This window comes from Carassius carassius, chromosome 21 (genome assembly GCF_963082965.1).
Source record: "Carassius carassius chromosome 21, fCarCar2.1, whole genome shotgun sequence".
NCBI classification, from domain to species: Eukaryota; Metazoa; Chordata; class Actinopteri; order Cypriniformes; family Cyprinidae; genus Carassius; species Carassius carassius.
Window position 1 is genome coordinate 3425724 of NC_081775.1, and position 21930 is coordinate 3447653.

At 38.0% G+C, this 21930-nt stretch overlaps 1 protein-coding gene across 2 annotated transcripts in view; it reads right to left on the reverse strand.

Annotated features, from left to right (window-relative positions):
* nadka (NAD kinase a) overlaps window positions 1–21930 on the reverse strand; it is a 281230-nt gene that overhangs the window by 94899 nt on the left and 164401 nt on the right. For both annotated transcript variants that reach the window (XM_059503045.1, XM_059503044.1), the window contains exons 7-8: window positions 15658–15760; window positions 15293–15414 (exon numbers count right to left, since the gene is read on the reverse strand). In XM_059503045.1, the coding sequence (XP_059359028.1) occupies window positions 15293–15414; window positions 15658–15760 (225 nt within the window). The remainder of the gene's footprint in view (window positions 1–15292; window positions 15415–15657; window positions 15761–21930) is intronic.

The following is a 21930-nucleotide window of genomic DNA, read 5'->3' on the forward strand; positions in this document are numbered from 1 at the left end:
TCCCCGAGAGATGCTTAGCACTTGTTGGCCCTTTTGCCTTCAGTCTGCGGTCCAGCTCACCCCTAAACCATCTCAATTGGGTTCAGGTCCGGTGACTGTGGACCGGTGACTGTGGAGGCCAGGTCATCTGGCGCAGCACCCCATCACTCTCCTTCTTGGTCAAATAGCCCTTGATGCCTTCAGTGTGACTCTACAATTTTCATAGTCATGAAAATAAAGAAAACTCTTTGAATGAGAAGGTGTGTCCAAACTTTTGGTCTGTACTGTATATGATATATATATAAACAGAAAACAAAAACAACAAACAGCTGGCTGATCTTTTACATCTGTTAACTAATGACTCATGCAGTCATTCGCGCGGTTGTGATTTTTTAAAAGTGGAACGTAGGCCTATTTTTACGTTTGCACGTGACTGTTTTGAACCCGTGTTTAGACCTGTGTTTCCCCGGTATCCGACACAGTTGGATATTTTTCACCTGTTTCAGCCAAATTTGCACCCGAACCCGTGCAGGACTCTTAGCTACCCGTCACGGCACTTTCGCAACCGATCAAATAACTATAACCATGCAGTTGTACGTAGATCCTCCATACCGATGATTTAGCTTTCGATCACCTATCAGGCGACGAATCTCAAACAGAATGCCAAAATTGATCAAATATTTAAAACAACACTATTAATCCATCAGGGTAATCAAGAGTGCCACAATCATCATCATATTTGTTAACCTATCGCGCCATAGGCCCACGATATTCAAAAGCGAAATCTTGCACCAGAACTCAGCTAAGTGATGGAGTGTTGTGTTGTGTTTGTATGTGTGCTTGTCTCTCTCTCTGCCTATTTTCTCCAGCGCTTGCCGGTGTCCTCACCTGGAACATCACAGATCGAAAGGGGGAATATATGTAGGATTATCCTTGAACAGTCCATTTCAGTAAAGAAAACAACACCGCATTCCACAGTTCAAAACGATTCCCCATCGAACCATTAGTGTGTCATAAAACACATTCATGGCGCCAAGATGGCTAAAGGAGATGTCACGCCCCTTTCCATCTGTCTAATCTCATACCAGCGACATCAGGACAGCAGGAAAAGATTTATCTTTGTTCCCCAAACTTAAGACCAAATGACCAGGAACCCTTTGGTGACCCCAATGCATAAATCCCCAGCCTTATCAGGAATCAGGAAGGATGCTAAGGCATTCCTTTGGCCCAGGATCACCAAAAACTTTAAACCAGGAAACACCTCCTTGCTGCAGCTGTAAATTCCAGAGACTTTGTCTCCACATTGAAATTTAACCCACTTGTGGTTTAATACAAACAACGGTCTCAAAATTGCTTCCAATAAGCTAAATTGATTACCAGTTTTTACCATATATATATTTTAAGTATCATGTATGTTTTATATAACCTGTGGAATTATTTCTGTGTTTAACTTTCATTACAGCCTATTCGTAGGGTTTTCTCCCTCAGTTATAGGAAATAAACACCAGAAGTTGCCTCATACATGTGTATTCTCTGTATTTGCATGCTTTATATTACTCAAGTAATTTTGTGTGTTAAACACTTATCACGGCTAAATCTTTATTTACTTCCACCTCAACTATGGGAAGTATATGTATGTTGGTACCTACTTGATGGGTAAATGATTTCTAGAATTTTGATAAGAAGTAGATGTGTGTAGGTTGCACCATATTTAAACTATTAAGTTTGCTTATTAAAGCGTTTAAACTAAATTCTCAGAAGTTTGGACACACGCGAACACATGGACATTACGCTAATTACATGCAAGAGCCGGAGAACGGGGCGTAGGTCCCGCCCAAGACAATATCTGATTGGCTGTCGCACTAAGAAGGACAGGTCAGATGGACACGCTTATAACCCAATGACAAGCAGCTATGCGTTGCTTTTAGCTCTGTGCCTTGCTTTGCCCTGCTTGCAGTGACTTGGGCTCTTACCTATTTTTGTGCTGACCTTTCCATCGTCCAGCTTCAATCCACCAAGAGCTCACTCAAAACTCATCAACTCTTCCGTAAGATCCTTCGTCGAACTTCGTCCAAGAAAACCCTCACAGAGAAACTCTGTTGCATAGCAACCCGCAATCCAGGAATTCTCGCGAACTAAGCGCCACCTGGAAAAGCTAACCAACCACTCACCATCGATTGCTGTCCCTCCGAATGCATCATCGACCAACTGCCAGTCAATCAGCGCCAGAGAATCCCTCTTCAGCAACTTCGTTACAGAAGAGAACGCATCCAAAGCCAACAAGGAGCATCCAAACCCAAGTACACAATATCTCCTAATTCTGGTTGAAACTGGTGCAAATCTTATTAAGAAAACGAACTAAGATTAAAGTGCTAGTAGATTGATTCTCTCAGGTTGCGGTCAAGAAATTGTGTCTAACGCTAGACACTTGGGACTCCATTCACCCTCCGTTAATAACATCACTATAATTCAATCCCCTTTGAGTTATATTGATCTTAATTCCCTTATTAATCTTACAACAGCTAACCAATCACAACACATTTTGTTTTTCGGAAGGCAGGTCTTCATCAAACCTGGAACTAATCAAGACATTTGTGCCAAGCTGGGAAGAAAGCTATTGTAATAATGTACATTATGTGAAAAATTATGTGTTTTTCGAACCACCAAGCATGAGAGCATGTTCTAGTACACCCCAAAAACAAATTCAAGACATTGTAAAAGAGCATAATAGGACCCCTTTAAGCACTCCTACAAATTCCCTGTATCATGACCATTAATTAACATACTTTGTCAATAAGATTAAAGTGGGTTTTTTTCAAAGTTGCCATTCAGTTATCCATTCACATAGATCTTTGATATGAATATCTTTTGGTAATTAAATATCACCAGCTAAAAAATAAACCAGTAACTTGTACTCTGAGTATTTTTTGAGAGGGGGACTTTTTACTTTTACTTAAGTACTGTTTTGACAGCATTATTTCAGTATTATTATTTAATTGAGTATTATTTCATCAATGTAACAGTACTTGTACTTTAGTACAAATTTTCAGTACTCTTTCCACCACTGACCATTCCTAATTGGCTCACTCAAATCCTGAGGGTGTGACATCATCCCCCATATATATTACTGATGACCAGATCAGGGCGGATCTTCTAGATTCAGGACTTCCAGGAGAAGATGCTGAGCTAAGGGCCTTCAAAACCATGCTAAGCTTGTGCCAGGCTTCAGCCTTGACTATTCATTCATCAAGATCCTCTGATTTGAACTGGTCTCATCAATTCACTTTAGCAGAGACCAATTAGAGCCCCAAAGTGCATCAGCAGTTTGATTCTTTATCAAACAGGCGAGACTTGCAAGTATCAAATTTAGTCTTATTAATTGATACATTAAGTATCATATGCATCTTTCACACACAAAGGTGTGTTTGAACTAAGAAACTGATGTTCCTTCAGGCTGTAGATCTGATGAATATCTAATTGTACCATAGCTTCATGTCTTCATTTCTATTCTATTTACTGCTTAAGCTTTAACCCCTTTTTCCTAGGCCAACTGTATGCATGTGTGAATATAAAAAAAAACATTAAAATGTTCAAAGAACTGGTACCTTAAAAAGGGTTTGTAGAGATACTGCAAAATAAAATTCCAGGACTTTAAAGGACTTGCACTCCTTTTTTGGTTTTCAATGACTAAAATCAGATCTCACTTACTGATCAATATTATTATTGTCAGTCACTCCATTTAAATTATTCCAATTTTGAGGTGGAAGAAATAAAAAATTCTAAGTTTCCTCATCCAGCCCCCTCTGGAACAAGCCGTGCCTCTCCAGCTCACCTCCCGCCAGGAAACCCCACACACCTCACCAATGGCTCTGACCACCTGTCATTATCGAGGCATCCCCATATTCTCCTGGGATTCACGATAGTCCTCAACCCAGAAATGCGACCAGTAATGTGGCAAGCCCAAAGGACTTTAATATGGCAACACGTCTCCTGAGTTTCCTTTGTCTCCGCTGGTCCCGACCAGCTCTCCATCGTCTCCTGAGTCTCCTTCACCTCTGCTGGTCCCGTCCAGCCCTCCTTCGTTGCCAGAGTGCCCCCCAGAGCTGACTCCTCAAAAGCACCTGCCAGAGCGCCTTCCATTGCCTGCACCTCATAAACGCCTCAAGTGCCCACTCCTCCAGAGCGCCCTCAAGTGCCTGCTCCTCCTGAGCAACCCTCAGATTTCCTAGTTCTCCCCCCAAAAAATGTGTGTGTGTGTGGGGTGGGGGGGGGGGGGGACTTTGATTGTCTAATAATGTTAGTTTGGTTGAAACAGATCAAAGAACTTCTTGTCTGGAAATATTCCAGCAACAGATGGTCCTGGCTCCCATGACCATTTAACACATAAATTAAAAAGCTGATAAACACAAACAGACAGATTTACACTGATGTTCCCCCGGCTTGACAACTCACAGGATCGCCCCAGCGTGACTTTCTTAACCTCAGCACTGTCCCCCCACTTTTCCCCCTCCTCCTTCAGACATTCCAAGAAAATGCATGTCTTGTTTTTACAGACAAAGAAAACTCTAACTTGGGATTTCTAAAAGACAATAATTTATTTCCCTTGCTATTTGAGCAAGACACTCACAAATAATGTGTTTTGTGCCTTTTTGATGGTCAATGTGTTTTATGTAATCGATGGAGTTTAATCATTGATTTATAACCCTTTTCTAGTAGATAAGGTTTTTAACACATATGAAAAATGTCTGATATGTGATGTTGAATGAAAGCTTGTTTTATTTCCAAAATACTGATGTGAATGAAAAGTCTGTATTATAAACAGTGTTAGTTGTACAAGACTTTATAGAAGTTATTAACAAAATATAAAAAAGAGACTTTTGGGGGATATGTAAAGCGGTTCTTCTTAAAGAGGCAAACAGACACAAGAAAGGGCTTGTAATACCAAATTTTAGACATTGTTCAAATAAGTACAAGCTAGAAAAAGAAGGAATAAATAAAGAGAAATGTTTTTTTTTTCCGCATTCCGTATAGGGGTGGGAAGATCATTCCACCAGCTAGGAATGATGTATGAGAATGCTCGGGAACGTGATTTTGAGCCTGACTGTGATGGCACCATGAGGCATCGCTCACAAGCGGATCACAGACTTCTGGAGGGGATGTAGATTTGTAATAGTGAGTGGAAGTAGGCGGGTGCTGAGCCTGTGGCTGTTCTATATTCAAGCATCAATGTCTTGAACTTGATGAGAGCCACAACCAGTAGCCAGTGCAAGGAGATAAAGAGAGGTGTAACATGGGTTTGTTTCTGAATCATTTGTAGAGGTTTGATTGTGCCTGATGGAAGTCCAGCCAGAAGAGCATTGCAGTAGTCCAGCCTAGAAATGACAAGGGCCTGGACAAGAAGTTGTGCAGCATGCTCCGTTTGAAAGAGCCTGACCCTGGCCAACCTGACAAGAGCTGTGAGAGAAAGATAAATTATTAGAGAGAGCAGCTGGGATTGCTGAGTCTTCTGGATGAATCCAGGTCTCAGTCAAGCCCAAGATGCTGAGTGTGGAGTTTAAGGAAAAAGCAGAAATGAAGTCCGCTTTGTTGACAGCTGACTGACAATTCCAAAGAGCAACAGAGAAAGAAAGAGGTGCAGTTGAGGCTGTAGGGATAGGATGCAGTTTCGCAACATTGTGTTGCCGTCTGCGTATGATATTAGTGTTGTCCAAAGACAACAGGAATGGTTTGGAAAAAAGGAAATTGAGTAAAGAGAAAATAATAAATAGTACTTAAGTGCGTTGCCTGTTTCGTTGCTCGGTGAAGTATATTCAAATGACAAAGACATTTTTCAAAACAAGTTTTAATATAGTTCTTTATCATTCATTTACCAGTCAAATTTATAATGGAGACAGGATAATAATAAAAAAAAACTGTAATGTAATTACCTTAATGCTGGAAAGACCTTTATTTTATTATTATTATTTTTTGTTAATACTAGCCCATCATGCATCTTACCATCCACTCGGCGTTAAGAGCTGTTCAGATTAAAACGGGCAGCTTCGCAGTAAGTCAGTGTCATGGACGGAGGACAGAGCAGGTGTAAATATATTTTGTAGTCTATATTTCTATCTCGTTATGCCGCTGGTTTAGTTTTTTTTTTTTTTTTTCTTTTTCTTTTTTTTTTTTCTTTTTTCGTCACTGTCTGTGTCTACACCGGATGCGAGTAAGTGTGTCTAAACTTGATGACATCACACTACAGTGTCAAATCATCTGAACCAAAGTGTCAGAACATTTCATCATAAACAGAACGAGGCATCAATTCACTGATGGGGATCGAGTCCAGAGACAACATCACTGGGTTCTGTTGTCTTTTGTTGGATCACACCACTCGTGTCCGGTGTAGACCTGGCGTACGTTTTTTAATGGGTTATGTTACAGCCCTGTTTGTTTTTAATGTTGTTATTAAATATCTGTATTGACTGCATGCTCATATCATTGTATTATTTACTGCCATGCGACCTACAAAAGTAAGGTTTGGCGAGCCGAGCAACGAGCATTGCTGCAGGTTGCTTTTGGCGGATATGCTGTGCTTGTGTTGCTGCGGTTGTCTTGATTTCGTCTGGTGAAACATCTCTCTCACTCGGCAGCAGAATCTGTGAGCAGCAACAACATCCCCTCCACGCTCAGAGCATCTAATAATCACTCCGATCCGCATGCACTGACACCAGAAACACCGCTCGCCTTCACTCAATGGATAAAGTATTTCAGTGTGTTTGAAATGTTATGTTCATAACATAGCCTATAAATTAAAATAAATAAATAAATAACAGGACAGTTTCCAAGTGGCTTAGGCTATTGTGTGTAAACTTTTTTTCCCTATCACATGCCAAACTAATAACATTGTAGTAAATATTTAATTGTTGCTTTCTGTTGTGCAAATTTAGTTTGTGATGTAAATATATATTTTCGTCAGTTATTTTATTTAAACAGATCGATTAAGTTCTTCAAGATTTCAAAATCAGATAGCCTGATTATGTAGTAGCACTGTAATATTAAATTTGTTTGAATGCATTATTGCTAAAGCGATTGCGTGTGAATGTGCTGTATGTTTAAATCACTTTAACCCAAAAATAATCAGTAAAAGAAACAGACAAACTCTTATAGCCTGTAACATCCCGCTCGACTATTGTATCCTTCTGATCAAGCTATATAGCTAAATATGTTTAACATGAATTTTCGCTGAATATGCAGTTATATTACTGGCTGTTGGCATGAATTGTACTCGTGATGGATGCTCTTGGAGCAAGTGAAAACCACGACGCTCAGACTCTTAAAAACATTTGCCCCTCGCTCCAGTCAGAATCACACCGCTCCGCTCATACTCTGCTCATCTCTGTCAGACGCATGGGGGAGGGTGGAGCCCTGAGTGGAGTGTTGGTGGATGTTAAAAAGAAAACCGATTTTCCATCAAACAAACCGATGTAAATTACAAATTCGAGTTAATCGATAAAATCGATTTATCACCCAGCCCTGCTTGCTTTCATATAATTTAATACAAAAAAATTGCAGCTGCATTTAAATGTAGGTGTGTAAAATATGTGCAAGATTTTAACTGCGCGTGTGATGTTGGATGTTCAGCATTTATTCTTATTTGTTTTATCTTCATTACAAATCTTGTTTGGTTTTATTTTGGATAATTGCATGTAAAAGATAATTTACGTTGTAATGCATATGCAAAGTGTGAATTAATATTCATATTCAAGTGTTTGTGCAAAAATTATTAATGCGCATTAATGACAGGGAGGCACCATCTCATCACTTAAATTTTTTCCTGATAATGAATTTACTTGAAATTGTGGCCTCTCACATAGGCCTACATGAAAAATATATCTACAGAAAGCTTGAAATGTCTTTTAAACGAAAACAAGCATTGTGTAATCTGCACATTTCTCTAGTCGGAGAGAGCCAGCACTGTTAGCACTGTGAATTTCATCTTGCAGCCTACAAGAAAAAATTTATTTATTAATAAATAAGTAAAATGTCTCATTTTTCACAATTATTAGGCTACGTCTGCATGTGCTTTGTGGCAAACTTAATGCATGTGTTTGAGCGTGAAATATATTAAGACTTGATAATATAAATTTAATATAAACCTCTGATTAGTTGAATATAACAAAAGAACTAGAAAAATCTTACGTGGGGACAGACCATTTTTTAGTGTGTAACAAAAGACCTATATAAACCTGCTCAGCAAGTTTAAGACACTGTCCATATGAAAGACCAAGAGATTCACACCTTTATCTCGACCCCCACAAGTCTATTTAGGGCTATTCTTAAACTTGGAGCTCATTATATTGAAGTACAAATCCAAACACCAGAAACGTTATGCATTTTATGAATAATGAAATGTTATGAAAAGTATGCATTTTATTTATTCACATGCTGTATGGTTGAGATGATATTTTAGTTCACAACTTTAAGTTCCATTGTCAAAAAAAAAAAAAAAAATGCTTTATTGGCTAACGTTTCATAAACCTTCAGTTGTTATGCTCTAAAATCCAATGCCATTTGTAATTTCACAGTATTTTCACCTCCTAAATCACTAACCTTTAAAGTATCAATTCTATAATCGTCAAATTTACTCAGGCCAATGGTATTTTTTAATGAAATTTTATTATTTATTTATTTTTGTAATAATAATAATTGTAGCCTACATAAATAGGTGAAGCAAAACAAATATTTGGATCGTCCCTTATTGTTTCCTTATTTTTAATTCATAGAAATAATTTAGGCAATTAAAATCTTTTTTTTTAAACTTGAATTTAAATACTATTAAACTAACTTTAAAAAACTTTAAACTTTAAAATCTCAAGGAATTAAAAAATTAAAAAGGATAAAATGTCACAGTGCATGTTAAATAGCTTAAATGAACTTGTGTTAACAATTAGAACTAACAATATAGTTCGATTTTTTAAAATGAACAATTCCTGTATAAAATGGGACAGCAACCTTTATATCAAACATTTTTAAATCGTCCACAGCTGAGCAACGCGAGAGGCTGATCTGCGCCAGAGTGCGTGAAGTGAATGTGCTGCACAAAGTCATTTTCAGATGCAATGAAAAAAAAACAACAACAAAAAACAACAACAACCCTGGATAGCCTAGATTAGGCCCAGGCTCTGTTCTAAAGTATATAATTATTATAATTACTGTTAACCCAGAGTAACAAATTTTGATGGATTCATCGCCTATTTTCATTTGCTGCATGTTTTCTTTATTTATTTGTTTTAAACACGCTAAAAAATAAATTAAGTTTTTGAGAGGAAAATGTATATGAGTCGTGTATAGGTTGCATTTTAACGGATTAATCACCTATTTTTGTTTGCTGCATGTTTTTTTTTAATTATATTATATAGTTCATGTATAAGTTGCATGTTATTACATTTAGAAATAATAACGGCTGGCCTAATAATTTTATAATGTACCAACAGGATATATTTAGTTCCCTTCACTTTACAACAAATCTTTTAAATTTAACAAATATATCAGAATAAAACAAGAATTAAAAATATAAAATTCTAATGGATAAATATAATTGCAGTATATAATAATATATGCTTAGCTATAAACAAACAAAACATAATAATAAGGTTGGGCTCTCTCATTCTCTCACTAGGGAGAAATCATAATCGTGATGTTTCCCATTTGAAGATTTAATATTATTCATGATGTAAAATAGAATTTGTAGTTCACTCGTGTTTCAGTATCGATGAAAAAAATAAAAAATAAAAATATTTAACAATATATCAAAGTGGACCGCTGCTCGCGCAGAATGTCATGGTGAACTGCTGGCTGTTTCCAGTGAATATATGTGCAAGGCACCAGCGCGATTAAACAGCTGAAAAAGATAATACACAATTTTTGGTCACAAGGCATAATTCAAAAATGCAAAGTGTTAGTAGTTTGAAAAAAAAAACAAGAATAATAACAGAGTTAATAATAATTACTGCTAAATTCTGGACCGTTTTCATTTCGCTCTGCATATGGAACCTGAAGATTTTTTTAAAATCTAGATCTATCTATCTATATATAATATAGGCCTTATATTTATTTACTGTTTAATAACAATAGCATGCATATGATCCTTTGTGTAAAGGTCTTCTTTAAATTTTTGATGAGTAGACTGTACCCTAAGACTATCCTACATTTTGAAATTAACTCACTGTAAATGTTTTAATATTTTTTAAAGATGTTACAATGTTATATCATAATGTTATTGTTGTTTTACTTCCTCCTTTTATCTCATTTTACAATTACATTCATTTCGCAATCCGTCCCTTTGCGCCACCTGGCAGTAGTTTCGCCAATGATTTGAACACACGACTGAATTACAGTTAACGCCGCGGCATTGCGGTGGTAATACCCATTTAGGCTGTTCACCTACTGTAAATACAGGAAGGGAGCAATGCAAATTGCACAGGCTCCTTCTTAGCTGATGCCAATTAATTATAATCACCAGTAAGTGCAATCAAAAATGAAAAGGCCAACAAAAATACAAAGTAGATATTGGCAGAAAATTAAACATTACTTCCTAGCAGCAAGTAATAATTAGAACAGCAGAACTATAAACAAGTATTACGCAAAACACTCACACGCAGCAGTCAGTTTCTTCTGTAGACTAATTGCTTGTCTCAAGTTGTGACAGTGACCAAGCCGTTTAAATACTCTACAGTCACTGTGGCCGCCTTCTAACTACTGTAGCACAGGCAATAGCCTAGCAGGTCAATTCCTTCAAATCGAAACTACACTTCGCACTTACAAACCCGATTCCAAAAAAGTTGGGACACTGTACAAATTGTGAGTAAAAAAGGAATGGAATAATTTAAAAATCTCAAATTTTATTCACAATAGAATACAGAAAATATATCAAATGTTGAAAGTGAGACATTTTGAAATGTCATGCCAAATATTGACTCATTTTGGATTTCATGAGAGCTACACATTCCAAAAAAGTTGGAACAGGTAGCAATAAGAAGCCAGAAAAGTTAAATGTACATATAAGGAACAGCTGGAGGACCAATTTGCAACTTATTAGGTCAATTGGCAACATGAATGGGTATAAAAAAAAGCCTCTCAGAGTGGCAGTATCTCTCAGAAGTCAAGATAGGCAGAGGATCACTAATTCCCCAAAAGCTGCGACGAAAAATAGTGGAACAATATCAGAAAGGAGTTTCTCACAGAAAAATTGCAAAGAGTTTGAAGTTATCATCATCTAAAATGCATTATATCATCCAAAGATTCAGAGAATCTGGAACAATCTCTGTGCGTAAGAGTCAAGACCGGAAAACCATGCTGGTTGCCTATGATCTTCGGGCCCTTAGACGGCACTGCATCACATACAGGAATGCTACTGTAATGGAAATCACAACATGGGCTCAGGAATACTTCCAGAAAACATTGTTGGTGAACACAATCCACCATTTGCCGTTGCCGGCTAAAACTCTATAGGTCAAAAAAGAAGCCATATCTAAACATCATCCAGAAGTTCAGGTGTTTTCTCTGGGCCAAGGGTCATTTAAAATGGACTGTGGCAAAGTGGAAAACTTTTCTGTGGTCAGACAAATCAAAATTTTAAGTTATTTTTGGAAAACTGGGATGCCATTTCATCTGGACTAAAGAGGACAACAACAACCCAAGTTTTTATCAGTGCTCAGTTCAGAAGCCTGCATCTCTGATGGTATGGGGTTGCATGAGTGCGTGTGGCATGGGCAGCTTACACATCTGGAAAGGCACGATCAATGCTGAAAGGTATATATCCAAGTTCTAGAACAACATATGCTCCCATCCAGACATCATCTCTTTCAGGGAAGACCTTGCATTTTCCAACATGACAATGCCAGACCACATACTGCATCAATTACAACATCATGGCTTCATAGAAGAAGGATCCGGATACTGAAATGGCCAGCATGCAGTCCAGATCTTTCACCCATAGAAAACATTTGACGCATCACAAAGAGGAAGATGCAACAAAGAAGACCTAAGACAGTTGAGCAACTAGAAACCTGTATTAGACAAGAATGGGACAACATTCCTATTCCTAAACTTGAGCAACTTGTCTCCTCAGTCCCCAGACGTTTGCAGACTGTTATAAAAAGAAGGGGGGAAATGCCACACAGTGGTAAACATGGCCTTGTCCCAACTTTTTTGAGATGTGTTGATGCCATGAAATTTAAAATCAACTTATTTTTCCCTTAAAATTATAAATTTTCTCAGTTTAAACTTATGATATATCATCTATGTTGTATTCTGAATAAAATATTGAAATTCGAAATTTCCACATCATTGCATTCTGTTTTTATTCACAATTTGTACAGTGTCCCAACTTTTTTGGAATCGAGTTTGTAAATGCAGGAAGGGAGCAATTCAAGTTACACAGACTCCTTCTTAGTGGAGGACAATTATTATAATCACCAGTAAGTTCAATCAAAATCCTAGCAGCAAGTAATAATTTGAACAGCAGCTCTATAAACAAGTATTACACAAAACACTCAGCCATCCATCTCTTATGTGGACTAATCACTTGTCGCTTATTTCTTGAAATGATAAACTGAAGCATCATGTTAATGTATGCACGCTCTGACTAGTAACAAGTCTGAAATTGGAAGATTGCGTCATGGGATGGACCAACTCACCTCTGACAAAACGTCAATGTCCGAAAAGATGCTGAGCTCTTGTGCGCCCACATACTACACCATCAAGTGACTGAGTCGTCCAATAATTCTAAAATAATCTGTTAAACCTGTTAAAGGCTTTTCCCAAAAGACATCATCCGAATGACATATCAACAGCCAATCCGCAATGGGACCACCTCAGGCAGAAAATGAAACCCCCGCTTTCCAGCGCAAATGCTAGTAACAAACAGGGCCCGGTTCCCCAAAACGTTCTTATCGCTAAGTAGTTCTTAACCTATTCCTTAACCTCTCTCTTAACCTTATGGCACGGTTCCCGACACGTTCGTACGCTAAGTATATCTTTTGTAAGTCACACTTTCGTAAGGTTGGTCTGGACCATTCGTAGCTCTCTCTTAGCGTTATTTGAGCTCATGACGCTACTGTACAGCAGTCTTTAGAAACCAGCGCAGCGAAGTACAAGTCAAACTATGGTATGTTGACAATTTTGTGGTTCACAATGATTTTCTGTTATTTTTTAAGACTCATAATAAATTATGTTCGCAATGGATACAGGCCTATTCATGAAGTTGACTTTATGTGGTTACAGAACTAATAAGGTGGTAATTAGCCTAGGCTTTTTCGTAATGTAATTAAAGCGAATTGGCAATCATTTTTTGATAATTAAAATCTGGCAAACAATTTGGCTCTAAATGGCTAAGAACTTTAAATGGGTAAGCATGGTGGTGTCCAGTAAGCGACCAACTATGGCAGCGATCCAACATGTCCTTGTATCAAAGACGGAGCCGGACTCGGAGCCGTTTAGTCCATGTCAGTTTTTTTATTCGGCAAAACTTAAGCCCTTTTGACATTTTGCCTGACGTGGCTATATTAAAAAAAATCCCCTCCCAAGACAACTCATTGTGGAGCAGCTGGACCTTCCCAGACCTGCGCTGGCCAGGCTAACGCGGCGGAATTCTGCTTTAAGCCCTGAAGCCCAGCGCTACGTTTTTTTTTATTATTATTATTTATTTATTTATTTTGCTACAGAGAGATTCATCGAGGTCGTGGGAGAGGGCTACGGCCTAATCAAGACCTCGGTGTGGAGGTGTGTCCACACAGTCACCAACGCCCTTCTGCGCCATGCCGGGGATTACATCCTGGTGGATGGCACACTCATCCCTATCGCCAATCCATCAGTGATTGATCGGGAGGAAATATCGCGAAAGGGATACGCGACCATAAACATGCAGGTTATAGTGGACCATAGGAGTGTGATCTTCGACTTGGTGGCAAGGTCCAGCAAAACTTCAAGTTCCCTGAAGAGAAGCTTGGTGCCCTTGTTTACGTTGCTTCCCCAGCATATTTTGTATCTAATTCTCTCTCTCTCTGTTCATTGTAGATAGGTTGTTTTTTATTAAAAACATAAACCAATTGCAATCAATACCGCATTAAACAGAAGTAACTGCAGCTGCTTGCCAATCAATTCTGATTGTAAAGTACCTTACCATTAATATAAAAGTGTATTATATAATTTTCATAAGTCGTTAAACCCATGTCAAAAAGCGGCACAACGGGATAAGGAGGGTGGAAGATTAGCGAGGGATACCCGGTTCGTCTAACCGTCATAACATATCGTGTGAACATATTACTGACCATTTGATAATTTAATTTATAGTCTATATTCTACTGATAACTTAAACTATGTTAAAATAAATGTTACTGTAATAATTTGAGGAATGTTCATTTGCATAGAACGTGTTGTCTTTCTTAACGATGTAATGCACCTTCATGTGAAGTGGAAAATCGGTTCCTGAGCAATCGATGCCAACTAATTCAGCACCCTGGCTTTGGACAGCGCTCTTGTAACGTCGGACGTAAGAGGCAGCGTGCTAAGAAGCTTCCTAAGGGACACTTTGGGGAACACACTTAGAAACATCAACAACTTTGGTAAGATATATCTTTCGATGTCTTCTTAGCGTGCTAAGAGTGAACGTTATCGGGAAACCGGGCCCAAAATTGTTTCTATCTGTTGAAAACTGGTGCTGAATCGATCTTAAGCAGTAGAGATAAGACAAATCTCTGCTTTTGTGATCTAAGAACGAATAACTTATTAGATATTTGGGACTTAATGCAAACTCTGTTAACTCTCATCTTCAGTAACTGTATGTGTGTGTTTTCATTTGTTTTAGATCGATGTAATCTAGATTAGTCAAATAAATTCTTGTGTTGTGAATTTAAAGTTCAACTTTGCCCAGAACTTGCAAACCTAGCTTGTAACTTATAAATTATGACTAGTATGTGTTAATCCGTGGACAGGGAATAATACAAATATCCAAATTATTAAAGATATACTGATGTGAACGTTTGCTGGACATACGGTTGAAAAAGTGTAAACGAATCAATTTTGGAATCAGTTCAATCAGGTTGATTTGAATCTTCAGATTCAATTCCCTCTTAAAATAATTAATTTATTACACATTTTTAGCAAATTCATGAACTCAAGCGCGATATCAACAAGTGTTTTTAAATGTACAACAATTTTTTTTTTTTTCGCAGAAATCTTTAAGCCCTGCCAATACGTAATAAATGTTTGCAATGAAAAGTTACTGTATTTCCCTAAAAAAGTCAACAATGAGCAATAGGGCTCTGGTACTCACTTGATACTGTATAGTTTTGTTCCCATTAGTGACTAAACTCATTTCCTCCACAGATCCCTCCTCTCTATATTCTTTCACTACCTTCACTTCTAGACGACTGCGTAGAATGATCGCGGCATTTCCTACAAAAAAACAAAAAAAAAACAAAACAAAACAAAAAAACAACAACAACAAAAAACAAGAAATACAGCATTAATTAATTTTTACATAAAGCAACATTACTCTTCCAAAATTCATTAACCAGTAAACAAGGTTAATAGCTGCAAAATGCTGATGCCTACTTTATGAAATAGCATTTGGAATGGCTTGTGTCAGATAAATATAAACAGAAAAATCAAATGTCCACTCACAGTGTTATGACTTACCTTCTATAACCTGGGTGACCTGAGATTGGAATGTGTCGAAGTTAAATGGTGTAAGAAAGCCCAGAGAACCCAAATGGAAGGCCATGACAGGAGGCACACTCTCCTACATCATACACAGACATTAACATTTACACTTTTAAGGAGTGTTTTTCAAATTATGGAGGGTTTCTGTGGTTTTCTTTATTTGATACTTTTTACTTTCAAAAAGTATCAAATATGTCTGAAAGATAAATAATGTTAAAACTAGAAAGGTATCTTTTTTCCCTCTATCATACAATTGCACAGAACATACCTGTCTGAGTTCCATAAATATAATTTTTTCAACGTTCCAAAGTTTCTGTGCATGTAACTCAAGAATTATTGTATCTCAATAATTATTTTTAGAATCTGGTTATTATCTGTTTATTTCTTTTGGTTTATTATTTTAAGGCTATATATGGGATTTCACCATTGGCTATCCCAGATACCTAAGGATATCAATGCGACCATTGCTAATATGTAAACTTCAATAATTTGGACATGGAGCCATACTGAGATGCCCATTTCTATGAGATTGAACCATAGGGGTTTAAAAAACAAACAAAAGAAAATGTTCTTAGGAACCAGAATCTAAAAGAAAATTTGAAAAAGGAATATTCATGGCACTCTAACCAATCAGTTTCGTTTCAGTTTCAGGTATTGTTGTTTCCCAACGAAATCTGAGATTTTTACATATTAAGCAGCTGATGGCAGGGTTATAGTAGAGGATAGTAGAGGATGAGCTTTATTGAACTTTATTGTGATCAAAATGAGAAACTGTCTCATGATTAAATTATTTTGCTAGTTTCATACAACTTCCCGTTTGAGTGGATTGGGGAGTCTAAGCAACTTTAGTTTGAAACATGCACAACTACGATAAACATAGCGAAATATATCTAACAATATGATCATACGCAGTAAATCTGGTTCTGTGATTACCGCTAAGGCGATAATGAACACGATATTGCGTAGCTTGCCAGTGATCTATAGCTCTATCACTGTCAGGTTTGTATCGCACTACCTGGGTGAACTTCCACTTGTCGTATTTGGTAACATGGATGCCTCAGCCAGCACTACTCAGTAGAATGAAACAGCTGAGCCGAGAAGTTTCGAGTCTGCGAATGGCTCTGGAAGCTCAGGCAAGCGCGAATGAGAACTTGGGTGTGTCTACAGCATTCATTTATCGCAGAGTGACAGCTATAGAGAAGCTCCAAGGATCCCCTGGCCGGGTACATGGGGCCGGTGCTGGGTCAGCATCTCAGGAGAGAGCTACAGGATCCGGCTGCATCTGCTCACCAGTTACAAAGACAAGTTCCATGCCCTCTCCCACAGTCACCAGCATGGAGTACCGTTCTGAAGAAAGGAGTGTGCAAGCCCCATAAGCCTCCAAATGCAGCCGGGCTGCCTAAAAGCAGTGTCATGCAGACTCGCTTGAAATGAGAGCAGCGGAGGATAAAGGGAATAATTGGCACTGAGAGTAACCACTGACTTGTTGCTGTAAAAGTTTGATCAGCTAAATAAGGCTGTCAGACTGAATGTTGACTAGGCTATACAGGAATTGAGTTTAGTAACATTGGAAAAAAATGTCATCATTCTGAACATCTATACACATTATGAGAGTTCTCTGAATGAAGATGAATATCTCAGTAGGTTGGCTTCTCTCGTCCTTTATTCAGGATAATGCTTCAACATGTTTTTTATTTTATTATTATTATTGTGAGTGATATGAATGTAGATGTGTCTGATGGTAACTCCTTATTTGCCAATCATTTATTGCAGTTTTGTTCTGATAATGGTTTGATTCTGTCCAGTAAAGAATTTTTACCTGTTGATAGTTACACTTATATCAGTGAGGTGTGGCACACAACCTTTTGGTTAGATCACTGCATCTCTATAATAATCACTGCACATGACTCTTTAGAGACCATAAGGATTAATTATGAATGTGCCACTACTTATCATGTGTCTCTTTCTATATCTACATATCTGGGTAATTTACCTACTCTTTTGTTTGTGAATAACGACAAGTGTATATAGAGAAAATAGACTGGTCCTACTTGTCTGAGGAGGATCTTGGAGTATACGGTGTTCAGTCTGACACTTTGTTGAGCAATACTGATTTACCAAAAGCTAGATGCTGTGATTTTGACTGTAATAACCCGTAACACTGCATTGAGTTATGTTCCTTGTATAATAGCATTGTGGTGTCCCTCCTTGCTTCAAGCAGGTCTTTGTACTTGACCAAGGTGAATAAAGTTAGGCCAGGTTGGAATGATTACATTGAAGAGCTTCATGCTCTCAGGTAGACATAAATATATCTGCTTATATGAATATAAGAAATGGGCAAATGCTAACTTTAAATATGCCCTCCGTTTCATTAAGTAAAGAGGAATAATGGTGTCAGCACTTGCTAGCTTGTCATTAGCATTTTAATTCGTACCTATCGCTGTTTTCTTTTCTCCTCTCCTCTCTCTCGCTACTCTCTCTCTCTTCAGTTTTTCACAAGTTCATCAAACAACTGTGGTAAGAATATTTCATAAAGCACGGTGAGTAATGGGCTACTACTACTACTACTACTACTACTAATGGCTTCTCCTGCTATTGTTATCTGCATCTCTTTCCACATGTACAGTTTATCTATCTCTGTCGGTGATGAGGGATTCACATGTGATAAATGCAGGGAAATAGTTAGGCTGAAAGAGAAGATTTCAGAATTAGAGAGATGCATCCTAACTTTAACTGAGGACAGTAAGAATGTTAAGGCTCTAGATATGGCTGTACATGATTTGGTTCCGGCAACAGAGACCCTGCAGCAGGGCAACTGGGTAATGGTGAGTTGAAATGGTCTTTATCCCTCCTGGGGTGGTGCTGCTCTTCTCTCTAGAAATATGGCACATAGTCTTTGAGTTTATACTTGACTAACTGGAGTCCAGGTCAGGAAGCGGACAGACTGGCTAAACGACCGTCTGCTAGCCACCTCATATCACAGAAGACAGTTAATTCTCAGCACATAGAGACTCTTTCACCTAGATATCACACCATAGAGAGTGTCTGTTCCGTGAACTAGAAAATACAAAAAATGTCCAAACCAATTTAAGAGTAACAATTTAATTCAGGTTCAAACAAATAAAAACCAGATGCAATACGGATAAACAAATGATCAAGCTTGGCTTATTGAATATCAGATCCCTTTCTACGAAAGCACTTTTTGTAAATAATATGATCACTGATCATAATCTAGATGTGCTCTGTTTGACATAAATCTGGCTAAAACCTGATTATTATATTATTTTAAATGAGTCCAGCCCCCAAGATTACTGTTATAATCATGAGCCACGTCCTAAAGGCAAAGGGGGAGGTGTTGCTTCAATTTATAACAATGTTTTCAGGATTTCTCATAGGGCAGGCTTCATGTATAACTCGTTTGAAGTAATGGTGCTTCATATAATATTATCCAGAGAAACAAATGTTATTGATAAATCCCCTGTGATGTTTGTACTGGCTACTGTATACAGGCACCAAAAGAAATAATACAGATTTTATTAAAGAGTTTGCTGATTTTACATTAGTGCTGGCTGCAGATAAAGTTTTAATAGTTGGTGATTTTAATATACATGTTGAAAATGAAAAAGATGCATTGGGATCAGCATTTACAGACATTTTAAACTCTACTGGGGTTAGACAACACATCTCAGGACCTACTCATTGTCAAAATCATACTCTAGATTTAATACTGTCACATGGAATTGATGTTGATGGTGTTGAAATTATGCAGCCAAGTGATGATATTGTAAATTCTACTTCTTGTTACAAGTATGGTAGAACCATCACTTCTACCACAAAAGACTGCTTTGTAAGTAATCTTCCTGATGTATCCCAATTCCTTAGCATACCCAAAACCTCAGAACAACTTGGAGCGCAGCTGGAGGAAAAAAAACAAGAGGTATTCCAAACAATACTTGGCGGGAAAGTAACCTATCCTACAGAAAAGCATTAAAGACTGATTACTTTTCCTAAAGATCTAATTACTTTTCTTCTCTGTTAGAAGAAAACAAACATAACCCCAGGAATTTATTCAATACAGTGGCTAAATTAAAGAAAAATAAAGCATCAGCAAGTGTTGACATTTCCCAACATCACAGCAGTAATAACTTTACTTCTAAAATCGATACTATTAGGGATAAAATTGTAACCATTCAGCCATCAGCTACAGTATCACATCAGACAGTGCACTATAGATCGCCTGAGGAACAGTTCCACTCATTCTCTACTATAGGAGAAGAAGAACTGTACAAACTTGTTAAATCGTCTAAACCAACAACATGTATGTAGACCCTATTCCATCAAAGCTCCTAAAAGACGTGCTTTCAGAAGTCATTGATGCTCTTCTGACTATCATATGACTGCCATCAATTCATAGCAGTGAATGAAGAGGTATCATATTGATCTCAAGTGCAGTATGGAGTACCTCAAGGCTCAGTACTAGGGCCGTTACTCTTCACGCTTTACATGTTACCCTTGGGAGATATCATCAGGAAACATGGTGTTATGTTGTTGGACAGTGGGTGTCGCTGTTGGACAGTGTTTTCTCTACTTCCTGTTGGCCTTCTGTAGCAAATTGTAGCTACGTGTAGCTGTTTTTATTTTATTTTTTTCTCTAGAATCTTTATCTTACTATCACTCTCTGTTTTTTAAAGTGTTTTTCACAAGTTCATCAAACAACCGCAGTAAGAATTTTCATCAAGCACGGTGAGTAATGGCTTCTCCTATCATTGTTTCTTGCACCTCTTGCCAAATGTACGGTTTATCTATCTCTGTCGCTGATGAGGGATTCACATGTGATAAATGCAGGGAAATAGTTAGGCTGACAGAGAAGATTTCAGAATTAGAGACACGCATCCAAACTTTAATTGAGGACAGTAAAAATGTTAGGGCTCTAGATACGGCTTTGGATGCGTCTAGCTCAGGGATTCCTGTATATTGTTCGGTTCCGGAAACAGAGCCCCAGCAGCAGGCCAACTGGGTGACGGTGAGGCAGCGTAGTCGTGGGTCAAAACACCGCTCTTCTGTTCCGATCAAAACATTAAACAGGTTCTCCCTACTCAGTGATGCACCCACTGAGAAACCTGATGAAAGTGCTCTAGTTATTGGTGATTCTATTGTACGGAACGTGAATATAGAGACACCAGCCACCATAGTCAAATGTTTACCGGGAGCCAGAGCGCCTGACATCTTGGCAAATTTAAAAGTGCTGGCTAATGCTAAACGTAAATACAGTAAGATTGTTATTCATGCCGGCGCTAATGATGTTCAACTTCGCCAGTCGGAGATCACTGAAAATAACATTAAAGAGGTGTGTGAACTTGCAACAATGATGTCAGACACTGTAATATGCTCTGGTCCCCTCCCTGCTTACCGTGGTGATGAGATGCATAGCAGATTGTCATCACTCAATGGCTGGATGTCTAAGTGGTGCCCACAGAATAACATAGGTTTCATAGACACTTGGACGAGCTTTTGGGGCAGACCTGACCTGTTTAAAAGAGATGGTCTTCATCCCTCCTGGGGTGGCGCCACTCTTCTCTCTAGAAATATGGCAAATAGTCTTAGTGTTTATACTTGACTAACTGGGGCCCAGGTCAGGAAGCAGACAGACTGGCTAAACCGACCGTCTGCTAGCTGCCTCCCGTCACAGAGGTCAGTTAATTCTCAGCACATAGAGACTCTTTCACCTAGATATCACACTATAGAGACTGTGTCTGTTCCCCGAACTAGAAAATACAAAAAACGTCCAAACCAAGTTAAGATTAACAATTTAATTGAGGTTCAACAAATAAAAAACAGAAGCAATATGGATAAACAAATGATAAAGCTTGGCTTATTGAATATCAGATCCCTTTCTACGAAAACACTTTTTGTAAATAATATGATCACTGGTCATAATATGGATGTACTCTGTTTGACAGAAACCTGGCTAAAACCTGATGATTACATTATTTTAAATGAGTCCACCCCCCAAGATTACTGTTATAAACATGAGCCACGTCTAAAAGGCAAAGGTGGAGGTGTTGCTTCAATTTATAACAACGTTTTCAGGATTTCTCAGAGGGCAGGCTACAAGTATAACTCGTTTGAAGTAATGGTACTTCATATAACATTATCCAAAGAAACAAATGTTAATGATAAATCCCCTGTTATGTTTGTACTGGCTACTGTATACAGGCCACCAGGGCACCATACAGACTTTATTAAAGA